The sequence below is a fragment of the Artemia franciscana genome, chromosome 17, assembly GCF_032884065.1.
Source record: "Artemia franciscana chromosome 17, ASM3288406v1, whole genome shotgun sequence".
Taxonomy (NCBI): Eukaryota; Metazoa; Arthropoda; class Branchiopoda; order Anostraca; family Artemiidae; genus Artemia; species Artemia franciscana.
Window position 1 is genome coordinate 20,939,393 of NC_088879.1, and position 24,211 is coordinate 20,963,603.

General features: G+C 34.5%; 2 protein-coding genes across 3 annotated transcripts in view; both read right to left on the reverse strand.

Moving 5' to 3' along the window:
• LOC136037983 (haloacid dehalogenase-like hydrolase domain-containing 5) overlaps window positions 1–17,305 on the reverse strand; it is a 50,980-nt gene extending 33,675 nt beyond the window's left edge. The window contains exons 1-2 of one of the 2 annotated variants that reach the window (XM_065720886.1): window positions 17,157–17,285; window positions 11,416–11,604 (exon numbers count right to left, since the gene is read on the reverse strand). In XM_065720886.1, the coding sequence (XP_065576958.1) occupies window positions 11,416–11,469 (54 nt within the window). In that variant the 5' untranslated portion in view covers window positions 11,470–11,604; window positions 17,157–17,285. Of the gene's footprint in view, window positions 1–11,415; window positions 11,605–17,156 lie in introns of both variants that reach the window. The other variant, XM_065720885.1, reaches the window with a different exon arrangement.
• LOC136037985 (WASH complex subunit 4-like) overlaps window positions 1–24,211 on the reverse strand; it is a 444,769-nt gene that overhangs the window by 353,810 nt on the left and 66,748 nt on the right. The window lies entirely within an intron of this gene.

Sequence of the window (24,211 nt, forward strand, 5' to 3'; positions counted from 1 at the left end):
AAAGAGAAATTACAGACTGGGACACCGGGACACAAATGACGACCGGGACACAGGAAATATAAATGACGACCGGGACACAGGGACACAACTACAAAGGGGACACCGGGGGGATATATAAATAAGGCCGGGACACAGGGAATGTTCGATTAGCAATCACCATCAACAAAGCTCAAGGGCAATCATTAGAAAAATGCGGTATAGATCTGAATACGGATTGTTCTTCCCATGGACAATTATATGTTGCATGTTCAAGAGTCGGTAAACCTGACAATCTATTTATATGCACAGACAATGGGAAAGCGAAGAATATTGTATATTCGCAAGTTTTACGTAGTTAAAAACATATATATATATCTATCTATATTCACAGGTGGGACATAGGGACACAACTACAATAGCATGTAACAACTTATGCGCGGGGGGGGGGGCTTGGGGGGCACGAAGCACCCCCACCAACTAGGTGTTGGTGTGGCGCGAAGCGCCACATCAAGAGCTAGTATTAGATAAGTTTTATGATGAAATATATCGCTTTAAATTGGATAGTTGGGCAATAATTTGGTTAAACGATATATCGATGTTTTCACTTCCCATATTTGTCATATGATAATGATTAAGATATCTTCGATCTTTTTTCCCTCAGTAATTCAATGTTTGCTTTACCCAAGTTCAATAATGAAAATTGTAATTAAAGCCTATTTTGCACAATTTTTCTCCAAACTATAAAACAAATATAAAACATACAAATATGTTTATAAGAACATATAAATAATAGAATAATACAATAATATATGTAATATATAAATAGTAATAATATATAAACTTATCATATTTATAAAAATACATTTTTTATAATAATATTTTTATTATTATAATAAATTTATTATTATAAACAATGCTTTTTATAATATTATAAAAATCTTTTATAATTTAAAAAACAATAATAAAATATATATATATATATATATATATATATATATATATATATATATATATATATATATATATATATATATATATACATATATATATATAAAATGCCTACCATAAAAATCTAGATTTGAAATCACACGGGCTAATCCAAAAGATAAAGAAAAATTTTCGTGATTAAACAAAAAAGCAGGTTTTTTCAACTGAAAGTAAGGATCAAATACTAAAAATTAAACGAACAGAAATTTTTACGATAAAGGGAGGACACCCCCCTCCACAATACCTCGCTCTCCATAACAACGTTATTTAGAATGTTCAAAAAGCTTTCTTATCCTAATTCAACTAGCACTGTGTTTCACATTTGTCCATAAAGGATTTTTATACTAAGTTATTCTTTAGCGTAAAAAGCCAAGTATTTAAGAGGGGGTATCCTCCCGCCCATAACACCATTCAAGATTCCCCGAGAGAAAATTCGCCTCCCAAAAAATGTCTGTTTACTTCCCAGTAACAAATGTTATGTGTAAGCAATAGGCAAAAGGTTTTTCTCTTTTAAATTAAATGAAAAAACAAGTTTTTTAAAGTGAAAGTAAGGAACGACAATAAAAATTAAAAGAACATAAATTATTCCATATATGAAATATGCTGTTCTCTCCTCAACACCTCTCTCTTTACACCAAATTTTGAATCTTTGTCACAACTATAGTTTATAAAATAATTAAAACTTTAGCGTAAATATTAAAGCGCTGAGGAGGGAAGAATCTCTTTTCATATACGAAAAAAATTCTGTTCATTTTAAGTTTTAATGTTGATCCTTACTTTCAATTAAAAAACTTGTTTTTCATTTAATTTCTGGAAGTTTTACCTAATGCAAGTCCGAATTTGGCTCACCGTATTCATGAAAAATAAAAACTAAATTTGCAAATTGATTTTGGAAGATTCATCCCTTGTATGAAGAGTTGTTCCCTCCTCTTACCTTACTTTTTATGCTAAAGCTGTTAGCACTTAAAAAAGCTTCCTATTCTAATCAAAAGTCCCCGCGTTTCAGAAATGCGGACAACTTGTTTTCTGTTTAGCCCTAGATGGTTGGCCAAGAATAAAAATCTTTAGCAATCTGCCATCGTTCACCCGCTAAACGTGCCCTAGCCATCTGAGCCTCTCTCTAATTATTGCCCAAGAAAGCGGGATTCAATCAAACTTTTCGTATAGCCAACTATTTGAAATACGATCATTCAACTGGATACCCAGAACAATCCGTAAGCAAATCTCTCTAGAAGATGTCTGGCAAATCTTCGACATATTCTCTATCTTTTCTAAACCGACCAATTCTTTTCTTAAAACTTTGTCTACAGCATCTTTCAGTCTCGAAAGTATCTTATTACTAAACAATTTGCTACCTACAGAGACCAGACAAATGCCTCGATAACTACCACACTCCCTCTTATCACCTTTTTTTATATATTGGTTTAAATAAGGTTTTTCTGAAATCGCTAGGTACTACTCTTTTTTTCAAAAATCATGTTCGTAATCTTCAGTAACTTATTTCTAACCTCAGAGCCACCAAATTTAATAAACACACTTACCACACTATCAGCACCTGGAGCCTTATTAATTTTTAATCCTTTTAGTATTGTCGCTAATTCACCTTCATAAAACATATCTTCCTTCACATCTGAGGCATCATAAACTTTTTAATTTCCTTTGATATCTTTTGCTACAACTGTCTCTCGGTTTAACACATTCTCAAGATCTTCTGTGCATCTCTCTTTAACCCTTTTCCTTACCACTAATTGTGGCCCCGTTCTTATATATAACTGGGACAGGTCCAAACTGACTACTCTCTCTCTATCTCAATTTATTAACACGCCAGTACAATATTTTGCTAATATACCGAATAGCTGCATATTCCAGATTATTTCAGAGTCCTTATTGCTGAGAGGCCTCAGCAATTTTATCCCTGGCTTCCACTTCACACCTCCTTAGTTCATATTTTGATGCTTCTTCCGCTTTCTTTAGATACCTTTTGTTTTTATAAGATCTGTCACTCATATACTTCTTGGAACAGCCACTTCTCAGTATTAAACATCAAAGCTTTTCAATAATATTCCTAGCTGCAGTCCTATATTTCTTCCTTAAGATACCATTAGCAACTTCACCAATTGTTTTTCTAAAGCATTTCCACCCATCTTCCACATTGTCAAATTTTAAACTCTCCAGTTTAATATTCACCTGTTTCTCAAAAGTTTCTCTCAAATTCTACTAGCATCATAACTTTTCGGAAGGTAGTTACTCTTCCAAAATTTCAACTATAAATTAACCTTAGACACTACCAGATGATGATCTTAACTTTTAACATCAATAACAGCACTCCTGTATGCCCTAGTATCTTGAATTAATCCTGCCAGTCTTTGGTTTACAATACCATAATCAATAAGGTTTGCTGTCTTACCATCACGTGAATATCATGTTAACTGAAGGGCAATTTTATAACCAAACACCGCATTGGTCACAACTAAATTGTTATACCTACAAAATGGTAACACTCTATAGCCATTGCTGTTTTCTTTCCTATGTGAAATTTATCTTGGCTAGGATAACATGTATCCCGATTTCTATCCACATGGGCGTTAAAATCAAATAAAAACACCATGTTTCTAGCTGAGACCCTGTCTTTTTGCTTCTGTAAGTGTAAGTAAAATTTATCTGAATCACAAGTATCTCCGTCAGTCTGCTCCGCAGGGGCACTACTATAACTGATACTCTGAACTATTTAGTCATGAAAAGAGTGATTATTATTCACATTATTAATACCATCCAAGCCTTAACAAGACATAGCAGTTTCCTTATCCATCTTAGCCCCACTCCCTGTCTTTGCACCCTATCCTTCCTGCCTGTGTAAGCAAATTCTATATCACCTAATGTCATTCTTCCTATCCCTGGGATATGAGTTACTGGAACTCCTAATAGGTCCTTTTTGAATCGTCTCAATTCGTCCGTCAAAATGTCGATACGATAGTTATTTTTTAACTTCAAAAAATTCCAAGTTTGAATTTTCCCGTTCTCTTAATTATTGAAAGTGTTTTGGGCATCAGGAAAAGCAATGGTCAAGGATAGGCTACCGATGAAGGACAGGGGCCAATATATCTTCTCAAATCTACACCGAAGCCCTTAAGCTGGCTTAGAAACGGACAGCAAGAAGTCCCTGGGACCTCCAGTACGAAGGGAGGCTTTGTGAAATGCTGGACCTAGGGTTTTCAGCACTTGGCAATGCTCTTTTATCAGCAAGATTTTTCAGCCTGAGAACACCCACCTAAAAAGACCAAGCCCAGAAGAATTGTTCATTAATCAGAATCCTGTGTTAATGATGTGTCGTTTAATTCAATATAGTACCCCTTTTATGAAATTAAACAAAACAGAATTTTCAACTAAAAGTGAGGACCTGCAATAAAACTTAAATAAACGAAATTTTTCAATATATGAGGGGGCTTCCCCTCTCCTTACGCTGAAGTTTGAGTTTTTTTCCCAATTCCTTGAAAAAGACTTCATCAAACAGTTCGTGGTAACGAACTGTAGTAAGGAGCGACCCGGCTCAGTAGTAAACGAAACTCTAAAAAACGGAATATGCTGATTTTAAATATATAAGTTTCATCAAATTTAACCTTTGTCATCAAAAGTTACGAGCCTGAGAAAATTTGCCTTATTTTGGAAAATAGGGGGAAACACCCCCTAAAAGTCATTGAATCACACAAAAATCACACAATCGTATTCAGCGAATCAGAGAACCCAATAGCAACCCTGTAAGCCTGTAGCTCCTATCTACAACAAGAGCTAAGAGCTCATATGGCACTTGTGACGAGGCAAGAAGAGCTAAGAGCCAAGAGCTCATATGGTATGAGCTCTAACAAAATTCTAAGAACCAATAGATTGATTTAACCCTTTCATGCCTGTGGTCACCATACGGATACCGCTCGCCTCCTATTTTTTTTCTCTCGACTCGACAAAGTCACAACCGTGATTTCTTTTCCACTAGATAGCGCTTGCTTGACTCTGTCGCGTTTGAATTTATTGTCCCTCAAGGCTTTACCCGAGCGGTCGAGCGAGCGTCCAAGTTTAGACAAAACATAAAATGTCGAAAAAAGGAAAGGTGCAGATTTCGACCTCGATGACCTGGACGTTTCTGGTAAGTTCAGAGCCTGATTATGATCTTATTTCGTAGCTAAGAATGCGTTATTTCCAATGATATATCACTAGTCTAATTCTGAGCTGTAGTTTAGCCACAAACAAGGTTGCTAACGATCGGTTACCAAATGGTCACGTCAGGCATTCAGTGCCAAACCATACCTAGGCAGATTTGTACAGCAAACGAGGCAGCAAGTCCTTTTTATGATCGGGAATAGGCACATTTTCTTTCTGTTCCTCCTTTTTACTGAAACAAGGGTAAAAAAGCTATTTTGTGGGATGCCTCAGGCAAGTGTTGAGGCCAATGGCCTATTTTATTGCAATATACTATTATTATTGTTATTATTAAGTGATGCACTTACCTTGAATTTCTTTTCAGCTGATCCAAGCACGAGCTCTGACTCCATGAGAGGTCATGGTCCCAAGCCCTTGGAAGAGAGACTGATCAAGGAAAGAAGTAGAAGAGTTACCAAGAAAATGACTGCAGAAGAAGCAGCAAGGCTTTTATTCATACCTGATTGTGATTCAGATCTCGATATCTCTTCCGACGACGACGACCCAAACTGGGCACCAGACAATCCAGATCAAGAATTTCAGCCTTTACGTTCTCTCAACTGTTATGGCAATGAAGACGGAAGAGATGAAGAGGATATCGACCACACAGACGACATCCCTTTAGCAATGCTTGGCAGGTTCGAGTTAGACAATGGCGATGACACGGATCAATTCGATTTGCCTCTCCCGGGCTTGAATGATACAACAGCGTCAAACAGTTCTTCAAGCACATCATCAGCACCAGTGTCAGTTTCTTCTGCAATACAGTCAGCAACAGTTACTGCACCTGCTGAACCCTTTGTCCTTACAAGAGCTCAAAAAAATGCTCCTTCCCAAGCAGTGGCCGGTCTAGTAACTCCAACTGATGCTCCTCAGGTCACGGCAAAACCAGTAGCAAAAAAGAAGGTAGCAAAGGAGGCAAAGCAATACAAGTGGATAAAAACGGAGCCCGAACCTCGAAATATTACATGGAAGGGTTCTATGCCACACTATGACGAGGTACAAACGCCCCTTGATCTCTTCCGAATGTTTATCACAGAAGACATTCTTTCAAACATTGTGGACCAAACGAATCTGAATGCCATGAGAAAGAAGAATCTTGCTCTGAAACTTTCCCTTGAAGAGCTGCGCAGATTTCTTGGAGTTCAAATGCTTATGAGCATTCTCAAACTTCCGGCTATTAGAATGTACTGGGAGAATGGAATACGATATTCCCCGGTGGCTGATACCATGAGCAGAGATAGGTTCATCAGCTTGAGGTCTTTTTTCCACATTTGCGATGACACCTTAATGATACCGAAAGGGGAGGTTGGTCATGATAAACTGTTCAAGATCAGAATACTATACGATGCATTCAGGGAGAATCTGAAAAAAATAGACCCTGAAGAAATCCAAAGTATTGACGAACAGATGATCCCATTCAAAGGAAGAATTGGATTTCGACAGTACTTGAAGGACAAGCCCCACTCGTGGGGTGTAAAGGTTTTCACGAGAGCCGGCATCAGCGGAATAGTGTATGACATAGAAATATATACAGGAAAAGGAGCTGTTGAAATTTCTGAACTTGGCCAAGGTACTGACGTTGTCCTTCGGCTTGTAGAAAATCTGCCAAGGTTCATGAACTTCAAGTTGTTCTTTGATAACTTCTATACTGGCATCGATCTCATTCACAAGCTCCGGGTTGAATATGGCATCGAGTCATGTGGTACGATACGCAGCAACAGAATGAGGGGCGCTGTTCTAGATACCGACGCCAATATGAAGAAGAAAGGACGAGGGTCAGTGGACTTCCGTTTTGAAAGACATTCAGAAGTATCGGTATGACAACAAACCAGTCCATTTGGCTTCTTCATACTGTGCAGTCACCCCAATTGATAAGTGTCAGAGATAGGATGGCACAACACGGAAATACGTCGAAGTTGATCGCCGCCGAATCGTCCGTGACTACAACAAATCAATGGGGGGCGTAGATCTTGCTGACATGTTCCTGGAGCTTTACAGGACTGACATTCGCTCTAAGAAATTGTATATGAGGATTGTGTACTACTTCTTTGACATGGCTGTGAACAACGCCTGGCTGATACACCGCCGACAGTGTAAGCAGATCAATGTTCAGCACATGTCTCTGCTGTACTTCAAAATGGACATTGCTCGTGGGTTGGTTCTTACTGGCGTATCTCAAAGTCCTCGAGTTGGAAGACCATTCTTATCAGTGACCAAGCGCAATACGACTACCTCGCGAGACGGGGTGCCTTCGGAATCAGTGAGGTTTGACCAGACCTCGCATTTTCCGGATACGACTGAAAAGGGAAGGTGTCGTTATGAGAAGTGCGTTAGGGGTGGAACCAGTCGAATCATGTGTTCGAAGTGCAAAGTTCGACTGTGTTTGAACTCAGATCGCAACTGTTTCACAAATTTTCACCTAAAATAGTATATGTATATACCTGACGTGACCATATGGTAACCATTCACATTTTGGATATGGAATGAAATAAAAATTTAAAAAAAATAAACCTGTTCTAGTTGAACCTCCAGGATCACTCTCTGCTATTTTCAGAATTTTTACGCAACTCCTTCTTGGTTCAGGTCTGAAAGGGTTAAAAGGAAAATCAGAGGCTTAATGCCGGTCAGGATTTAAAATAAGAGCTCTGAGTCACGATGTCCTTCTATATATCAAAATTCATTAAGATCCAATCACCCACTCGTAAGTTATAAATACCTCATTTTTCCTCTTCTGTTTCAGTTAAATGGTCCTTGTGTTTCAGGAACTTTTCCAAAAAAAAATTGGGGAAAGTAGTCAAGCTTTAGCACAGAGAGCAAGGTATTGAGGAGGGGGGCAACCCTTTCATGTACAGAAGCATTTTTTATTTGTTTCGAATTTTAATGTTGCTCCTTACTTTCAGGTTAAAAAAACTATTTTTTATTAAATCTCTGATCGTTTTCTGATATTGCTGGTAAATCTGGCTTACCCTCCATGGAAAATTCCCTCCCCCGAGGAGAACTATTCCTTGGCATTTTCCTCCTATGTAACCCCCTTCCCCTTAAAATTCCCTATGGACAATTCTATCCTCATTGAAATCCCCCTCCCATGCAAAATTTCTTGCAGACGTTTCAGCCTGAAAAATCCTCCTTAGCATACTTTAATAAAAAAAAAGGTAAAATTCCAGTTAATTGACTTCTTGCTGTCTTGGAAAGGGTTTAGGTTAGGAAAATGAAACTTTCAGGGATGAGTCTACTGGCTAAAGTATGTTCCAGGAAGCTATTTTAAAGTACCCACCTCCGCTCCTTCTCCTTCTAGAGGGCCCTGAAATTTGCCTATATGACCGGTCTAAGCCTACTGAAATTTTGACAAAACAATATTTTACCTTAATTTTCTGTTACTAGTTGCTTTTTCTCTGCCTTTAGTTCTGAAAATACAATTCCTGTTATTTAAGTAGAATTTTGAGCCATATCAATGTTTTTTTTTTTCAAAATTTAGGAAATGTATTTGCATGTCTTTAAAACCTTATAAAATGGAATTGAGCAAAGTTATGAAGCTGAAAACAATTTTGTTGTACTTCAATTAAGCAGATATATTTTGCAAGGTTTCACTTTTATTTCACAAATATTTTTAAAAGTCATCAAAGATCAGGGCCCTCTAGAGGGAGAAGGAGTGGAGGTAGTTGCTTCAAAATAACTTCCTGGGGCATACTTTAGCCTGTAGATTCATCCCAGAAAGTTTCATTTTCCTAACCTAAACCCTTTCTGAGATAGTAAAAAATCAATTAACTAGAATTTTACCAAAAAAAAAAAAAAAAAAATTGTAATCAATTCCCCCATCACTCTAGAAATTCCCTCTTCCATGGAAATTTATTCCTGGAAATCCAAAAAAGCTGAAAACAGCCCCACGATAATTCTGCCAGAATAATCTGCAAATGTAAAATTGTCAACAAAGAGAAGTAAGACTAATAAAAAGAATTTTCTATCAGAATTCTGTCAAATCCCTTTAGTGTAAAATTTTCCTAGAAAGTTCACCTCTAGAAATTTTCTTCCCACAGAAAATTATCCCCTATAAATATCCCTTGCGCAGAAAATTCACCTCTCCTCTTGCTCTTGAAAAATGTCTTTATCCTTAAGCCTACCTGTAACAAATACTATATAAACAAGGCAGAAATTTCATGACTTGGAGACTTTTCTCCAGGGGCTGTTGGGAGGTATGTTGCCCAGAAGGCATAATTACTGGGCTTTTCAACTCTGCTGAACAAAATGGCAGTCTCAAAATTTTGATAGGACGAATTTGGGAAAAGGGGGTGGGAGGGGAGCTAATTTCCCTCCAATCTTTTTGGTCACTTAAACAGGGTACTAGAGCTTATATTTCCTGTTCAAATGAGTCCTTTCTCAGTGTTCTAGGACTATTGGTTCGATATGGTTACCCCTGAGGAAATCAAACAAACAGACATCCATGATATTTCTTCTGGCAAAAAATAAAAATAAAAAATCCACATGTTTGCAGACAAGAACTTGAAACTTCTAATATAGGCTTTTTGGATATGGTTAATCTCATGGTGTGATTTTCATAAATATTCCTTGACTTATAGGGGGTGTTTCTCACCTTTTTTGAACGACAGGCAAATCTTCTCAGGCTTTTAGCTTTTGATGGTTAACACTAAACTGAATGAGCTTTCTGAAATTTGGAATCAGCAAATTTAGCTAATTATTTTATTATGTCTTTTGATACCAAAATTCTGTTTTCAGAGTTTCGGTTACTATTGTGCTGCATTGTTCATTACTTGAAATTTGCAAAAATCTTTTAATTACAAAAGATTTAAATTTAAATTGAAAAAAAAATTAAGATTACAAAAGATTTAAAATGTTTTTTTTCTTTTCCAATGAAGACTATGTCAATTAAAAAGGGACTGAAATTAACTTCAAAAGAACTTTATCTTAAAAAGAAACTTTATGAGGAAAATGAAATAGTAAATTTAATTTCTTTGGCAAATTAAACCAAAAATGGGTAGAAATAAGGTTAAATAATTTTTCAAGCTTTAAACTACCACAAATCAATATCAGTAAATAAATGAAACACAAAAAGAACAGAAACTACAATAAATAGCCTAGTCAGAAAGCTTTTAAAAGTGCTAAAAGCTTTAGCATAAAGAGCAAGGTATTGAGGGGGGTGACAGCTCCTTCACATACACAATAATTTCAGTTCATTTTGGATTTTATTGTTTCTCCTTACTTTCAGTTAAAATGTATCTTTTTTAAAAATTAATCTCAATAAGAATCCAGATATTGACTTACTATTTGTGTTCTGGTTGATTCTTAATTTTGAGATAATTCTTTATAATAGTTGAATTATAATGCTTTGCATCGATTGGTAAGGGAAAAAATACAGAAAATATATGGGCTGGAAATCTGCATAATCTTTGGGGTTCTATAGGGTCAATAGAATTCTAACCAAATTTTACAACCTTGAATGCAGTTAGAAGTAGTCACAGTTGCATAGAGTCACAATAAAAAGTAGTCACAGTCACTGTGTCAAGTATTCACAGCCACAGCCTTAAGTAGTTGCAGTCACAGTTGAGATTAACTGCACATGCAATTAGTTGCTGCAGTCACAGTAGAATTTAGTCAAAATTGCAGTTCAAAGCAGTCAGTCATAATAGCAAGCGTTTGTAGTCACATGCAGTCACAAATAAAAGCAGTCAGAGTCACAGTTACAGTCATAGAAAATCGCAATAGCAGTAGTAGTTGTGGCATAAGTGTTAGTAGTTTGTAGAAGAAGTAGCAGTAGTAGCTATATCAACCCTGAAAGGTTTAATTAATAGGCTACCCTATGTCCTTTCTGAGCTGTTACTTATATGCCTCTTTGGCAACCTGCATGTATTTAGTATATATTGATTTAGTTCAGTATCTGCCCCAACATTCCCTGAAAGATTCACTTTAATGTCCTTAGTGATCCCAGAGACAATGCAGAAGCATCGTTTTAAGTTACATATTTAATTAATCATCCCCTTCAACACACCCTGAAAGTTTCAGCTTAACACCTTTAGTCATACCAAAGATATTGTATATACACCCTTAAGACAAACTTGGATGGACAAACTTTCTTTTGATTTGGTTCAAAATCCCCAATAACATGCTTTGACAATTCCAAGATAACATCCGTGGTTCTTCTTAGGATATTGCACATATGCCCTTTTGACAATCTAGATACACATAGTGCCTTTTGGTTTAATATTACATCTCCCCCTCAGCTTCCCATGAATAAAATAATACCCAATTCTGATCCTGAACCACTGTATGTATGCCATTTTGAGAACTTGGATGCATCTAAATCATTTGATTTGGTTCAGTAGTAGCAGTAGTAGTAATAGTTGTGTCCCCAAAACTTTCAGCTTGATACAATCAGTTGTTCCTCAGATATTGCTGATACATTTTTTTGACAGCCAGCATTTACATAGTGGCCTGAAATATAGTATCTATGCCATTTACATGGTCTGTATAAATTAAAACTCTTTTGATTTAGTTCTATAGTCCTAAGATATCCTGTCCATGCCATTTTGACAACCTGGATGCATAAAAACTATGTCAATTCACTTCCACAGTATAAGCAGCAAAAGCAGAAGAAATACAAAAAGTAGAAGCAATAAACCTAGCAATATTACCAGCCCTAAAAAAGTTAAGATGAATACCTAAAGGCATTTCTTGGACATTGCTGATACAGACTTTAGATAGCCTACATGCATATATCATGTTTTGATTTGGTTCCTCATCTCCCTCAAAATCTCTGAAAGTTTCAACATAATTAAGTCATTCCTGAGATATTGCTGATACACACATTTGACAACCTGTATACACATATTGTATTTTGGTATAGTTCAATACTCTCCTCCCCAGTCCCTGAAAGTTTTACTTAAATACCCATAGCCTTAGAAACAAAAGTACTTATATTAGCAATGGGAGCAGTAGTAGTATTGACATATTAAGTTTTTAAATATTTCAACATCCCCTCAACAAAAGCTGAAAGTTTTCTTCAAGGTCCACCTCAACATTCCCTAAAGACCAGCAGTAGAAGCAGCAGTTGCAGGAATATGCACATTATGCCTTTTCATTACTTCAACATTCCTCTTAACTTACCCTGAAAGTTTAAACACAAAAATCTAAACTGTTTCTGAGATATAGCTGAAACATATACATTCTTTTGATAACTTGCATGCTCATTTTGTGTTTCAACTTAGTTCAACATCCCCTCAACAATTCCTGAAAGTTTCATCTAATTACCCTTAGCTTTAAAATAGTAGTACTAGTAGCTGCAACATTACTACTTCTTTAACCATAATACTCCAATCCTTAGTAGAAGCAGCAGCAGGTAGCAGTTGTAGAAGCATACACATTGTGCCAGTTGGTTAGTTCAGTAACAGCCTCAATATTCCCTGAAAGTTTCAACTTAATACTCCAAGCTGTTCCAGAATGTTGCTTATCCACCCTTTTGATAACCTCCATAAACATAATGCGTTTTGGTTAGTTCAACATCCTCTTCAATATTCCCTGAAACTTTCATCTTAAAACCCTTACCCTTGGCAGTAGTAGTAGTAGTGACACCAGTAATAGTGCCATGGCAGTAATAGTTGCAGCAATATGCACATAGTGTCTATTGGTTAATCCATTATCTCCCTTAACATGCCTCAAAATATTCAACATGTCCTAAAAGATTCAACTTAATACTCCATATCTTTCCTGAGATATTGCTGATATGCCTTTTGACAACCAGCATACAAATAATATTTTTGATCTAGTTTGATTTTCTTCTCAATATTTACTAAAAATTTTAACCTTAATACCCTTACCCTTAGCAGAACTAATACTAGCAGTAGTAAGATATGAGACACTAGCATTAGTTAGCATAATGTCATAATCTATTCTGTTCAGTTGTTTTGAAATTACTGAATGCCTATTAGCCATTAACCTACTTAAGGCTTATGAAAAATTTGCATTAGTTGAAACAAAATCATTATCCTAATGTAAACTGGGTTGGGGAAGGATTGGAATGGGAGTGACAGAATTGTTTGTGATCTGGTTGATTCAACATCTTATTTGCTTGTTATCATTAGTTTGTCAGGAGCTCAAAAGCAGAAATCTTAAGCCTTAAAGAAGGAGAAAGAAGCAGAAACATGATTTTCTCTGAGTAGACAAAAAATCCAGTTCCTTGTGATTTGTGAACCAGGGAAGAGAATTTTTTGATGCCTTGTCATGACTGGTTAAACGTGAATTTGTGCCTGTTACTATTATAATTCATTTGGTTGAGTCTTTCCAATCAGTATCTAAGGAGGAGAGAGTCCATGGCCAAATAAATCATTCCTTTAGTTTGGCAATGTTAGAACTGCTGTAGAATAAGACACCTTTACTTGGCCCCTTCAAGACCTTTCAGGGGGAAGCTGACTTTTTTGCTATTGATGAAATGGTCCTTCATTTAATCATAAACTCTTCAGTATATTACAAGGAGGAAGTTTTGGTTCTGCTGCCCAAAGGTTCTCTATCTATATCATAATTTGTCACTTAGAAGCCATTATGGTTTGAAGAAAGTTCAGCATCATTTGAGAAACTTGTTCTTCTTCAAAAATATTTACTTCATTGTGAGAAGGAAACCCCAAACATCCAATCTAAGGCACCAATAAGGATCCCCTTGATAAAAACAAAGTATTTATTGTTATATATTATTAAGTCAGCTGAACTGTAAAATTGCACAGATATTGTCTAGTAGAAGCAGAATGAAAAAATTACTCCTTTTACTTGTGCTGGGTGTATCAGCAGAGGCTCCACACCCTACACCATAGATAAAAATACAAGGCACATTTAATTTGCCATAACTAGCAGAATTAACTTGGAATGAAAGTTAAAACTGCAGGTGTAAAAATGGCTTTTAAGAATGTACCTTTGGTTTACTGGTTTAGGTTCCACAGGCATATTTACTTCACATAAAATAGAGGAGACTAAGGACAAACTGAGTAGAAAATCTTCAAATGTATCAAGCTAAGTGCTTACTAACATAGCTTTATGCAATATGGTGAAAGAACATTTAAAAAATCAAGCTATGTATTCACTGTCATAACAGTGGAATTATAGCAAAAATATGTTAATTACAACTATTCTGCATATTACCAATGAAGTAATTTTCAACACACCTAATTCTAGTCTTCTGTCTAAATCAATCCTTTTCATATTGTCTGGTCTATCTTATTCAGGCTACACTGTTTGTTGTTAGAGTTTGCAACATTTGCCAATAATAGTCATTGATCCTTTATATATTAAGGATCAAAAACAGTCATTTAGTATTATATAGAAAGAAGTATAAAGCCAAACAAAAGTCAATACCATGCTGTCTCTCATTATGTAGAAAATGACAAAAAGGCATACACAATGACTTTATGTATCTCATTCTCTTATAGAGAAAACATAAATACAGACATAGAGAGGGCTTTTCATACTTTATTCTATGATAGAGCAAATATGAATAGGGTTACAAATGGGTTTTTATACCTTATTCTAGTACAGAGCAAACATGAGTAAAGTTATACAGATGAATTTTTTAGTTTTCTTTATATATTATAAAATTTATGTAGGAATATACAAAACATATTTTAAACAGAATTTGTCTAGTATATTTTTACAATTTTGGTTCCCCACCCTTCTAGGTATCTGCAAAAATGGGGAAGAAAGTGTCTCTGAGCCTTTGAATTGAGGTAGATCCCATTTATTTTCAATTCTGGGCATTCTTAGCTTTCTCTCCTAAATTGATCCCCTCCCTCAGAAATGAGAAAGGACAAGTCTCTGAGCCTTCCCACACAGACATTTTTCTTCTGAGCATTTTTGGTCTTCTCTCCAAAACAAACAGCCCCTCCCCCCTGACCCTATACTATTTTACAGAAGTTGTAATGTCATTATGGCAGGATAACCTATAAGACATTTTGTTGTTGTCTTTATATAGAACTGGGGCAGTATAATGTCTTTTGTATGACTTTAAGGTTGACTTCTTGCTATCTCAGAAAGGGGTTAGATTAAGAAAATGAAACTTTCAGGGATGGGTCTACAGGCTAAGTAAGCTAAGGAAGGTATTACACAGGTATTATACACTAAGGTATATACAGGCTAAGTGAGGAAGGTATTTTGAAGTACCTAACTCCACTCCTTCTCCCTCTAGATGACCCTGACCTTTGATGACCTTCAAAGTATGTGTTTTATAAAAGTGAAACCTTGTGAAATAGATCTTCTGCTTGAATGAAGTATAACAAAATTGTTTTCAGCTTCACAACTTTGCTCAATCCCAATTTATAAGGTTTTAAAGATATGCAAATACATTTCCTAAATTAAAAAAAAAGAAACATTGACATGGCTCAGAATTCTACTCAAATAACAGGAATTACATTTTCAGAACTAAAGGCAGAGAAAAAGCAACTGGTAACTGAAAATTAAGGTAAAATGTTGTTTTGTCCAAATTTCAGTAGGTATAGACTTGTCATTTAGGCAAAGTTCAGGGCTCCCTAGAGGGAGGAGTGAAAGTGGGTACTTTAAAGTACCTTCCTAGGACATACTTCAGCCTGTAGACCCATCCCCAAAAGATTCATTTTCCTAACCTAACCCCTTTACAAGATAGCAAGAAGTCACTCAACTAGAGTTTTACCCAACAGTGATATAAAACCAAATATACATTTCTGCTTTAAATATGTATTGCATACTTTTACAGACAGTTTCACAACATATATGGAAAGCCAAAAGCTATTTGTATTACTTTTTCTATACTGTCCTTAAGAGAAAACAGTTTAACCTATCTTGGAATTGGTTTAGGTTAGGAAAATGAAACTTTCAGGGATGGGTCCACAGGCTAAAGTATATCTGGGGAAGGTATTTTAAAGTACCTACCTCCACTCCTTCTTCCTCTAGAGTGCCCTGACCTTTGATGACCATTAAAAATATGTGTGTTATAAAAGTGAAACCTTGCAAAATAGATCTTCTGCTTAATTGAAGTACAACAAATTGTTTTCAGCTTCATAATTTTGCTCAATCCCATTTTATAAGGTTTTAGAGATATACAAATACATTTCCCACATTAAAAAAAAACAACAAAAACATTGATATGGCTTAAAATTCTACTCAAATAACAGGAATTGTATTTTCAGAATTAAAGGCAGAGAAAAAGCAACTGGTAACTGAAAATTAAGGTAAAATGTTGTTTTGTCAAAATTTCAATAGGTATAGAACTGTCATGTAGGCGAATTTCAGGGCCCTCTAGAGGGAGAAGGAGTGGAGATGGGTACTTCAAAATACCTTCCCAGGACATACTTTAGCCTGCAGACTCATCCCTGAAAGTTTCACTTTCCTAACCTAAACCCTTTCCAAGATAGCAAGAAGTCAATTAACTAAAGTAAAACAGTTCAAAATAGGGATGAAACCTTTTTATTGACAATGAATAGATATAAAATTATTTAACTGGATATTTTGAACACATATATATATTCTATACATCTAATTCACTGTCAATAATATATATCGAAACATATAACATATATCTATTCACTGTCAATAAAAAGGTTTCATCCCTATTTTGAACTGTTTTACTTTCATCATGAAAAGGCAGTGTGGTCTTCAAAGTTATCTAGGCTACATCAATTAGGCCTAACTAGAATTTTACCAAAGTTATATTTATAACTTTATTTATGTTTGCTCTAAAATAGAACAAGATAGGCCAATAAAAATTCATCTGTGTGACACTTTTCTTATTCTATATAGGCTAATTAAAAAAGAGACAATATTTTCTTTTGATTACCTTTACACTGCTTTCATTATATTGGTAATTAACAACATTCTATTATCCAGAAATAAAGAAACAATTTTCTATAGCATCAAATGTTGTAGGTAACCCTGCTGTGAAGTCATTTACACTAGTTTAAGATAATTTGGCCTGTAGCACAAGACTCAAAACATCTTATTTTCAGACAGGTTGATTTCAAAAGAGGACTTACAGCAGAAAATTTTCTTGTTACTAAGAAATTGTATGAGCCTTCGACGAAATAGCCACTTCTAATGCAGCTACTAACAAACTTGCTCATTTGCTGGTCCTTGGAAGTAGGTTACTTATAAGCGGCAATTTCCTATCTGAATAGATTGCCGCGCGGTTTTCAGATAAAAACATTTTTCATTTTGCCATTTAATAGCGTGACTATGAAAAACGAACCGCATTAGAAGTTACCTTTGAATGACAATTATATTTTTTTAAAAGCAAGCTTTCCCAAATGAAAGTAATAAGCGGAGATAAAGCTTATAAAGAGCAAAGATTATCTGTTCGTGTTAAGTCTTTTTATTCCATAGACTTCTCTTCAGAACTAAGGGTCATTATGCTGACGCGTTTCTTGCTCAATATCTTCCTTTCCTAGTTAAAATTTGGAAGTTGTTTTCTTTTTATTCAGCGAAATCTTCTTTATATTCTAACATACACCAAAAATGCATTTATGTTTAGAAATCAGAGTGCTTATAAAGCTTGTGAGAAGACTCATGTCCCTGTAACTAGCTTTAAAATTGGATCCATTTTAGTGCTAATTCTTTTCTTCTATTTTTCTCATATTGATTTGAAATGTATCGGATCGTAATTTTTGTTTTATTTTGTTTGTAGACATTAGTATTTGTCACTGGTTGGAAGTCTCTTTCAGTTTTCTTCTTTGTTTTAAATTTTTCTTTTACTTAGTTCAAATTGCATTCGTTATCTGAAAGCCCGTCATACAAAAGACAGAGCTAAAGGTGAAAAAAGAATAAGAGAAAATTATGATAACGACAAAAACTAAACACTTCAAAATTCAACATAATTTCCACAGTTTTCTATGTTGGCTCAAGTGACCAAAGATAGTCAAGTTTCAACATACGGGATTTTTATATAAAAAGTCGTTTTTTGTATAGATATGATAGGATCCATCATTTAAAATTTTCTTACAAGATAATAATTGAGGAACTGTGTGGGGAAATCTAGAAAATATTTGGTGAACCCAATTTTTTTGAAATTTTTTTAAAAATGAAATTGAAATTTCTGAATAGTTTCCAAAAATACACATAATGCGGTAAGGTAAAAGAAATGAAAATGCCTTTGCGCTGGATAGCACAACTCAATTTTTGAAAATCGTCTACATAGCAGGTGAGCGACAAGTTAAGACTCGCAATCGAGACAGAAAAAAGATTAGCTGTATAGGCATAAGAATTTTCAGTATTAAATAATAAAGGGAAAGAAACAGTGCCTAAACGGTTACCTTTTCAGTGTCTATATAAATATTGAGACAAGATGTGTGGTGCAACGCAGTGTAAAACGCTTAAGCACCTTCATCCTTAGATAAAGAATAAATCATAGTTAATGTTAAGGGTGGATATTTATTAAGGTTTCAGAAAAGAAAAGACTCACACTCCTGTTTTGCGATAGGGAGTAATATATCAGCGTAAATCAGAGAGTGAAATGCCTGAAAGCACGATGTAACCTTTTACTACAAAACATCTATGAGAGGCAAGTTTTCATATGTATTCTGACTTAAAAGTAACACCTGATACAGAAAACTAAAAACGAAAATGAGGGTCTCACTCAGAGTCTGAGATATTTTAGGCAAATAAGTGAAAAATAAGAAAGACTTTTGAAGCATTTGTGTTTTGAAGCATCCAGAAGAATAATTGGAATGGAGAAACCTGCTAAGAGGTACTATAAACTAGTTTAATAAGACAAAAAGACTATTCTCTTGCCGTCTTTCTTCTGGTATAAAGCCATATACCAAATAGCCAGCCAGAACCACTCTTCGGAAAAGTGTTTTTGCTTGTTCAAGCTCCGTTATCGCACTTTCTTGATTTTGTGATTTCTTGAGTTCTCTTCACATGTTTCCTTTTTTCTTTTTTGCATACTAAAGGGTGTAAAGCATTACTCCAGGGAAAACCAAAATGTTTGTTGAGAAAGTTTTTCATAACCAATCTTAATGGAACTTGTAATGCAAAAGGTTGAAGTGTAATATTTAAGTATATAGGATTAATAAATAAAAATCGAAAAGAAAAATTTATTTAGATAGGTAGTTCACTTTTTAAAGCTGATTGACCTAATATTTTTTGACCCCGACAATGCTTGGACTTAGTTTATTTAGAAGTTTTAGTAAAAAAAAAGATATTGCCCTTGTTATTTACTATTATCTTATGCATTGAGTGAATTTTTTAATTGGTTTTCGTTTAACTTTATTTTTTTTAATTTGTTTGTTTGTTATAGTTAACGTTTTTCCCCTTCCAATCGCTTGAGACGTCTTGTTATATATGGATGAAATTCACTTGATTATATATTTTCTTCCGACCAACCTTAACCTGTTGTTTTCAATATCTACTTTCTTGGCTTTCTTCGTTGATCAAGGACACTTCGAAAGTTAGACTTTTTATTCGTCAAGATGTATAGAAAATTATTAGGGATTTTCTGGAAACGGTATTCAACAGCATTTTTTTTTAGCAAAAGTTCGTTGATGAGCAATAGCATTTTTAGGAACAAAAGATGTTTTGTTAGCTAACATTTTCAATGAAAAAACAAATTGAGATTGTTGTTTGTCAAACTTGTTGGATTGATTCCTGCGCAGAATTTCAAGGATTAGTATCACAAGGGACAGTTTTTCTGGTTGTTACAATTTTAGAAGAGGAACAACAGCCAATTCACCATATATGTTTTTCTATTAATTGTTAGCTTAATCTATTACCTAATAGAAGGTTCTTCCTCCCAACTAAATGAAGCAAGGAATTTTTATCTAATTTAACTGAATTTTTCAAAATTTGCTGAGAGAGTAAAAAGGTTTGTAAACAGTAAAGATTACAGGAGGTACCATGATTTTTTTCGAAAGTAGCAAAACAATATCCAATTGGTTTCGAAATATTATTAATTATTTCTAATTACATCATAAAAATAAACGAACAGTAGTGAAACATCCTATACTCTGCATTAAAGAATTTTGAAACTCGTATAAAACCAAACAAACTAAGCCACTCTTTGTGAACCCGCATTCTCACATACCCAATGACAAACGTTTAGCGCATCAAGACGAGAAACTGTTGTTGTAACAACCTGGGAACTTCCCAAACTAAGCGCTATAGATAGGTGTCATGTTTGGAGAAACCTTTTGCTTCTGTTCATAAAAATGTATATATATATATATATATATATATATATATATATATATATATATATATATATATATATATATATATATATATATATATATATATATATATATATATATATATATATATACATATATATATATATATATATATATATATATATATATATATATATATATATATATATATATATCATGAAAAGAGAAATCACCAATGCAACAGCACAAAAAAAAAAAAAAAAAAAAAAAGTATATATTTATACTTTGTTTCTAATAATAATAGAAACTTGTACTCTCGCAAAAGTTATTGTTTACCAAGAATTTGAAAGTCAAAAAGGCTATTATGTGATCTCAGCATATTTGAATTACTTTTTGGTCTCCAGTTGCCTTCAAATGGCTCACAGAACTGTTATACTAATTTTAATTACTATTTACTGTATGCCTATTCAGGGTGAATATCCCGCATGTTTATGAGGGAAGGGAAGAAGGGTCCATATCTGGAAAGCCAAGGGGCATAGGATATGTAATATTTTTTTCTGCACATTATTGGGGGAGAAACTGCCGTCCTACTTACCCCTCCCGAACGACGTCCCTGTATCTATCCACCTTATATACGCTAAGATTGAAGATAGATATAATAAAGAAGTGAGAATGCTCATTTTATACATTTTGAAAAGCCTATGCTGCTTTGCCTCACACAGAGACTACCTGTCGGCTTTGCTCTCAAGAGCCGTCGCTCTCAATTCTTTGGCACCAAGTTAGTAATTCAAAAATCAACTGATCAACGTTACGAAACAACGTAACGTTCAATAGACAGCGTTAAATTTTTTAACTATTTAAAATTGTGCAGGCATGAGCCTCACAGAACTAAGGAAAGAAGAATATGTTGAAGCAGAGTGAGAGGAATATAGTTTATTTCTGGGTAAAATTCTAGATGATTGACTTCTTGCTATTTCAGAGAGGGTTGAGGTTAGGAAAATGAAACTTTCAGGGATGGGTCTACAGGCTAAAGTATGTCCTGGGAAGGTATTTTGAAGTACCCACCTCCACTCCTTGTCCCTCTAAAGGGCCCTGACCTTTGATGACCTTCAAAATATGTGTGTTATAAAAGAGAAATCATACAAAATAGATCTTTTGCTTGAATGAAGTACAACAAGATTGTTTTCAGCTTCACAACTTTTGCTCAATCCCAATTGATAAGGTTATAAAGATATGCAAATTCATTTCCTAAATTTTGAAAAAATCATTGATATGGCTCAGATTTCTACGCAAATAACATTAATTGAATTTTCAGAACTAAAGGCTAAGAAAAAGCAACTAGTAGCCTAACTGAAAATTCAGGTTAAATGTTGTTTTGTCAAAATTTCAATATATATAGACCTGTCATGTAGGCAAATTTCAGGGTTCTCTAGAGGGAGAAGGAGTGGGGGTGAGTACTTTAAAATACCTTCATAGGATATACTTTGTCTTGTAAACCCATCCCTGAAAGTCTCATTTTCCTAACCTAACCCCTTTCTTAGATAGCCAGAAGTCACTCAACTAGAATTTTACTGATTTCTGATATCAGGGCTAAGATTAATCATAGAAATATTGCCCAGTATTGTATTTAAGCTAGTTAGAACAATTAGGCTCTAAAGATTTTGAAATCTGTCAGCCTAGACTATACATTTGTGCCAAAATTCAACAACTATGCTACTGCTAGGTAGTAAAATTCTTGTTTGGTAGTAAAACAGTTTGGTAGTAAAATTCTATTTTGGCTACTTTTCACTATCTTGGAAAAGGGTTAGGGGGTGAGCAATATTTGACTATTAAAGTCATTGATCCTTTATGTACTAAGCAATAAATATTATCATTTGCTCTTATATAGAGAGGACTATGAAGTAAAAAAAATAACAATATTATGTTTCCTCTAAACATAGCAAATGATAAAAAGTCTTCTGTATGACTTTTTAAATATCAATTTATTGTAGAGAAGTATGAACAAAGTTATACAGTTGATGGTAAATATTTAGTTTTGTCACAAGTGCTCTAAGCTGGAAACTTTGCTGTGAAGCAGGTTAGTTTCTAGTCTAGAGCACTTAGAAATGCTAATTCAAGAAGCACATCCATTTCTGGTTGATGCTCCTCCTCCATAGGGCAAACTAAAAATGTGTAAAGTGGGCTTGCTCACAGGTAACATTACCTATAGAGCAAAGCATATCAGTTCATGAGCTATGTGGGCAGCAGGGTGAGGTCTGTATTCTATGTTTATTTAATAAACCTTGTTTGAGGTTTTTTTAGTTTTATTGGTCTTTGTTGAATAAATATAGAATACAAACCTTGCCCTGCTGCCCACAGGGCTCATGGACTAATATGTTTTGCTCTATAGGCAGTGTTACCTATAAGCAAGCCCACTTTATGCATATTTAGTCTTGTTAGAGGGGGATTTTGAAAGTTAAAAAAATGGATTTCTTCTCTAATAATGACAAAGAAACAATATATGATCATCAGAATCTTGCAATATGCAGTAATACACACTTTAGACAGCTTGTGATGAAACTAAACATTTACCCAGATGACTTTTTGGTTTTCTCCTTTAATTTATATGATCCACTAAAAGATAAAGCTTTATGTTCATCACAAGGTTCTGAAAATGCATTATACTGCATATATCAAGATTCTCATAATTCCATATTGTTTCTTTGTCATTATTACAGAAGTTTTTAGCTTTCTAAAATCCCCTTCAACAAAGTAAAAATGCATAAAGTGGGTAGGGTTTTGAAGCCAAGGGAAATGTTGGGGTTAGACAATATGAATAAATAACGACATAAAAACAATGCGCAATCATCAGAATCTAGCTATATGCAGTAATTAAAAAAAAAAAACTCACAAAAACCAAAATATCCTCCTTTTGAACTTTTAACACCACATAAGCTTGCCCTTGACCAAGTGCATTTTTTTCCGAAAATAGGGTTGCAATGATAAAAGATCATGACCATAACAAACAAGGCTTAACTAATCAGACCTTGCCCTGCTGAGTACAGGGCTTATGAACTAATATGCTTCATTCTATAGGTGATGTTACCCATAAGCAAAACTGGACATTGCACTGCCTACCTTTCATAATATTTATCTAATCACTCTGATTTGCTGGTTCAAATTTCATCACAGGCCAATGTCACAACAGCTGCCTTTTAGTTTGCCCTATGAAAGAGGAGGGTCAACCAGAAATATATGTGCTTCTAGAATTAGCATTTCTATGTGCTATAGTATAGAAACTATGCTGCTTTGCAGCATAGTTTCCAGTTTAGACAGTTTGTGATGAAACCAAAGTTTTACCCCCTAAAATGTTGTACAGAATAAATTATATTACCCCACTGATACATAGAGAAATCAACAAAAAGTCATACAGATGGCTTTTTATAGCCTAGGTCTACATAATAGAGCAACCTAAATAAAGTCATGCACATGACTTTTTACCTTGTATTACAATAGAGTAGCCTAAATATAATTACACAGATGACACATTCTATTATAAAGACACATTCATTCTATTATAACCTAAAGGAAAATGAATAAAATCTTACTGATGACTTTTTAGGTAACAGTAAATTTTTATGAATGTCTGAGCAACAGAATATTGTCAGTTGCTGCTATTTAGAATGCAATATAAAGTCAAACAGAAGACAATATCATGCTTTCTCTAATTATTTAGAATTATAAAAAGTCATACAGATGACTTTGTTTGTCTTATTCTTTTATAGAGCAAACATAAGTAAAGTCATACTGATGGCCTTTTATACCTCATGCTGTTATAGAGCAAACATGAATAAAGTTGTACAGACAACTTTTTATGCATCACATTTTCATAGAACAAACATGAATGAAGTCATACAACTGACTTTTATACCTTATATGTATGTAATTAT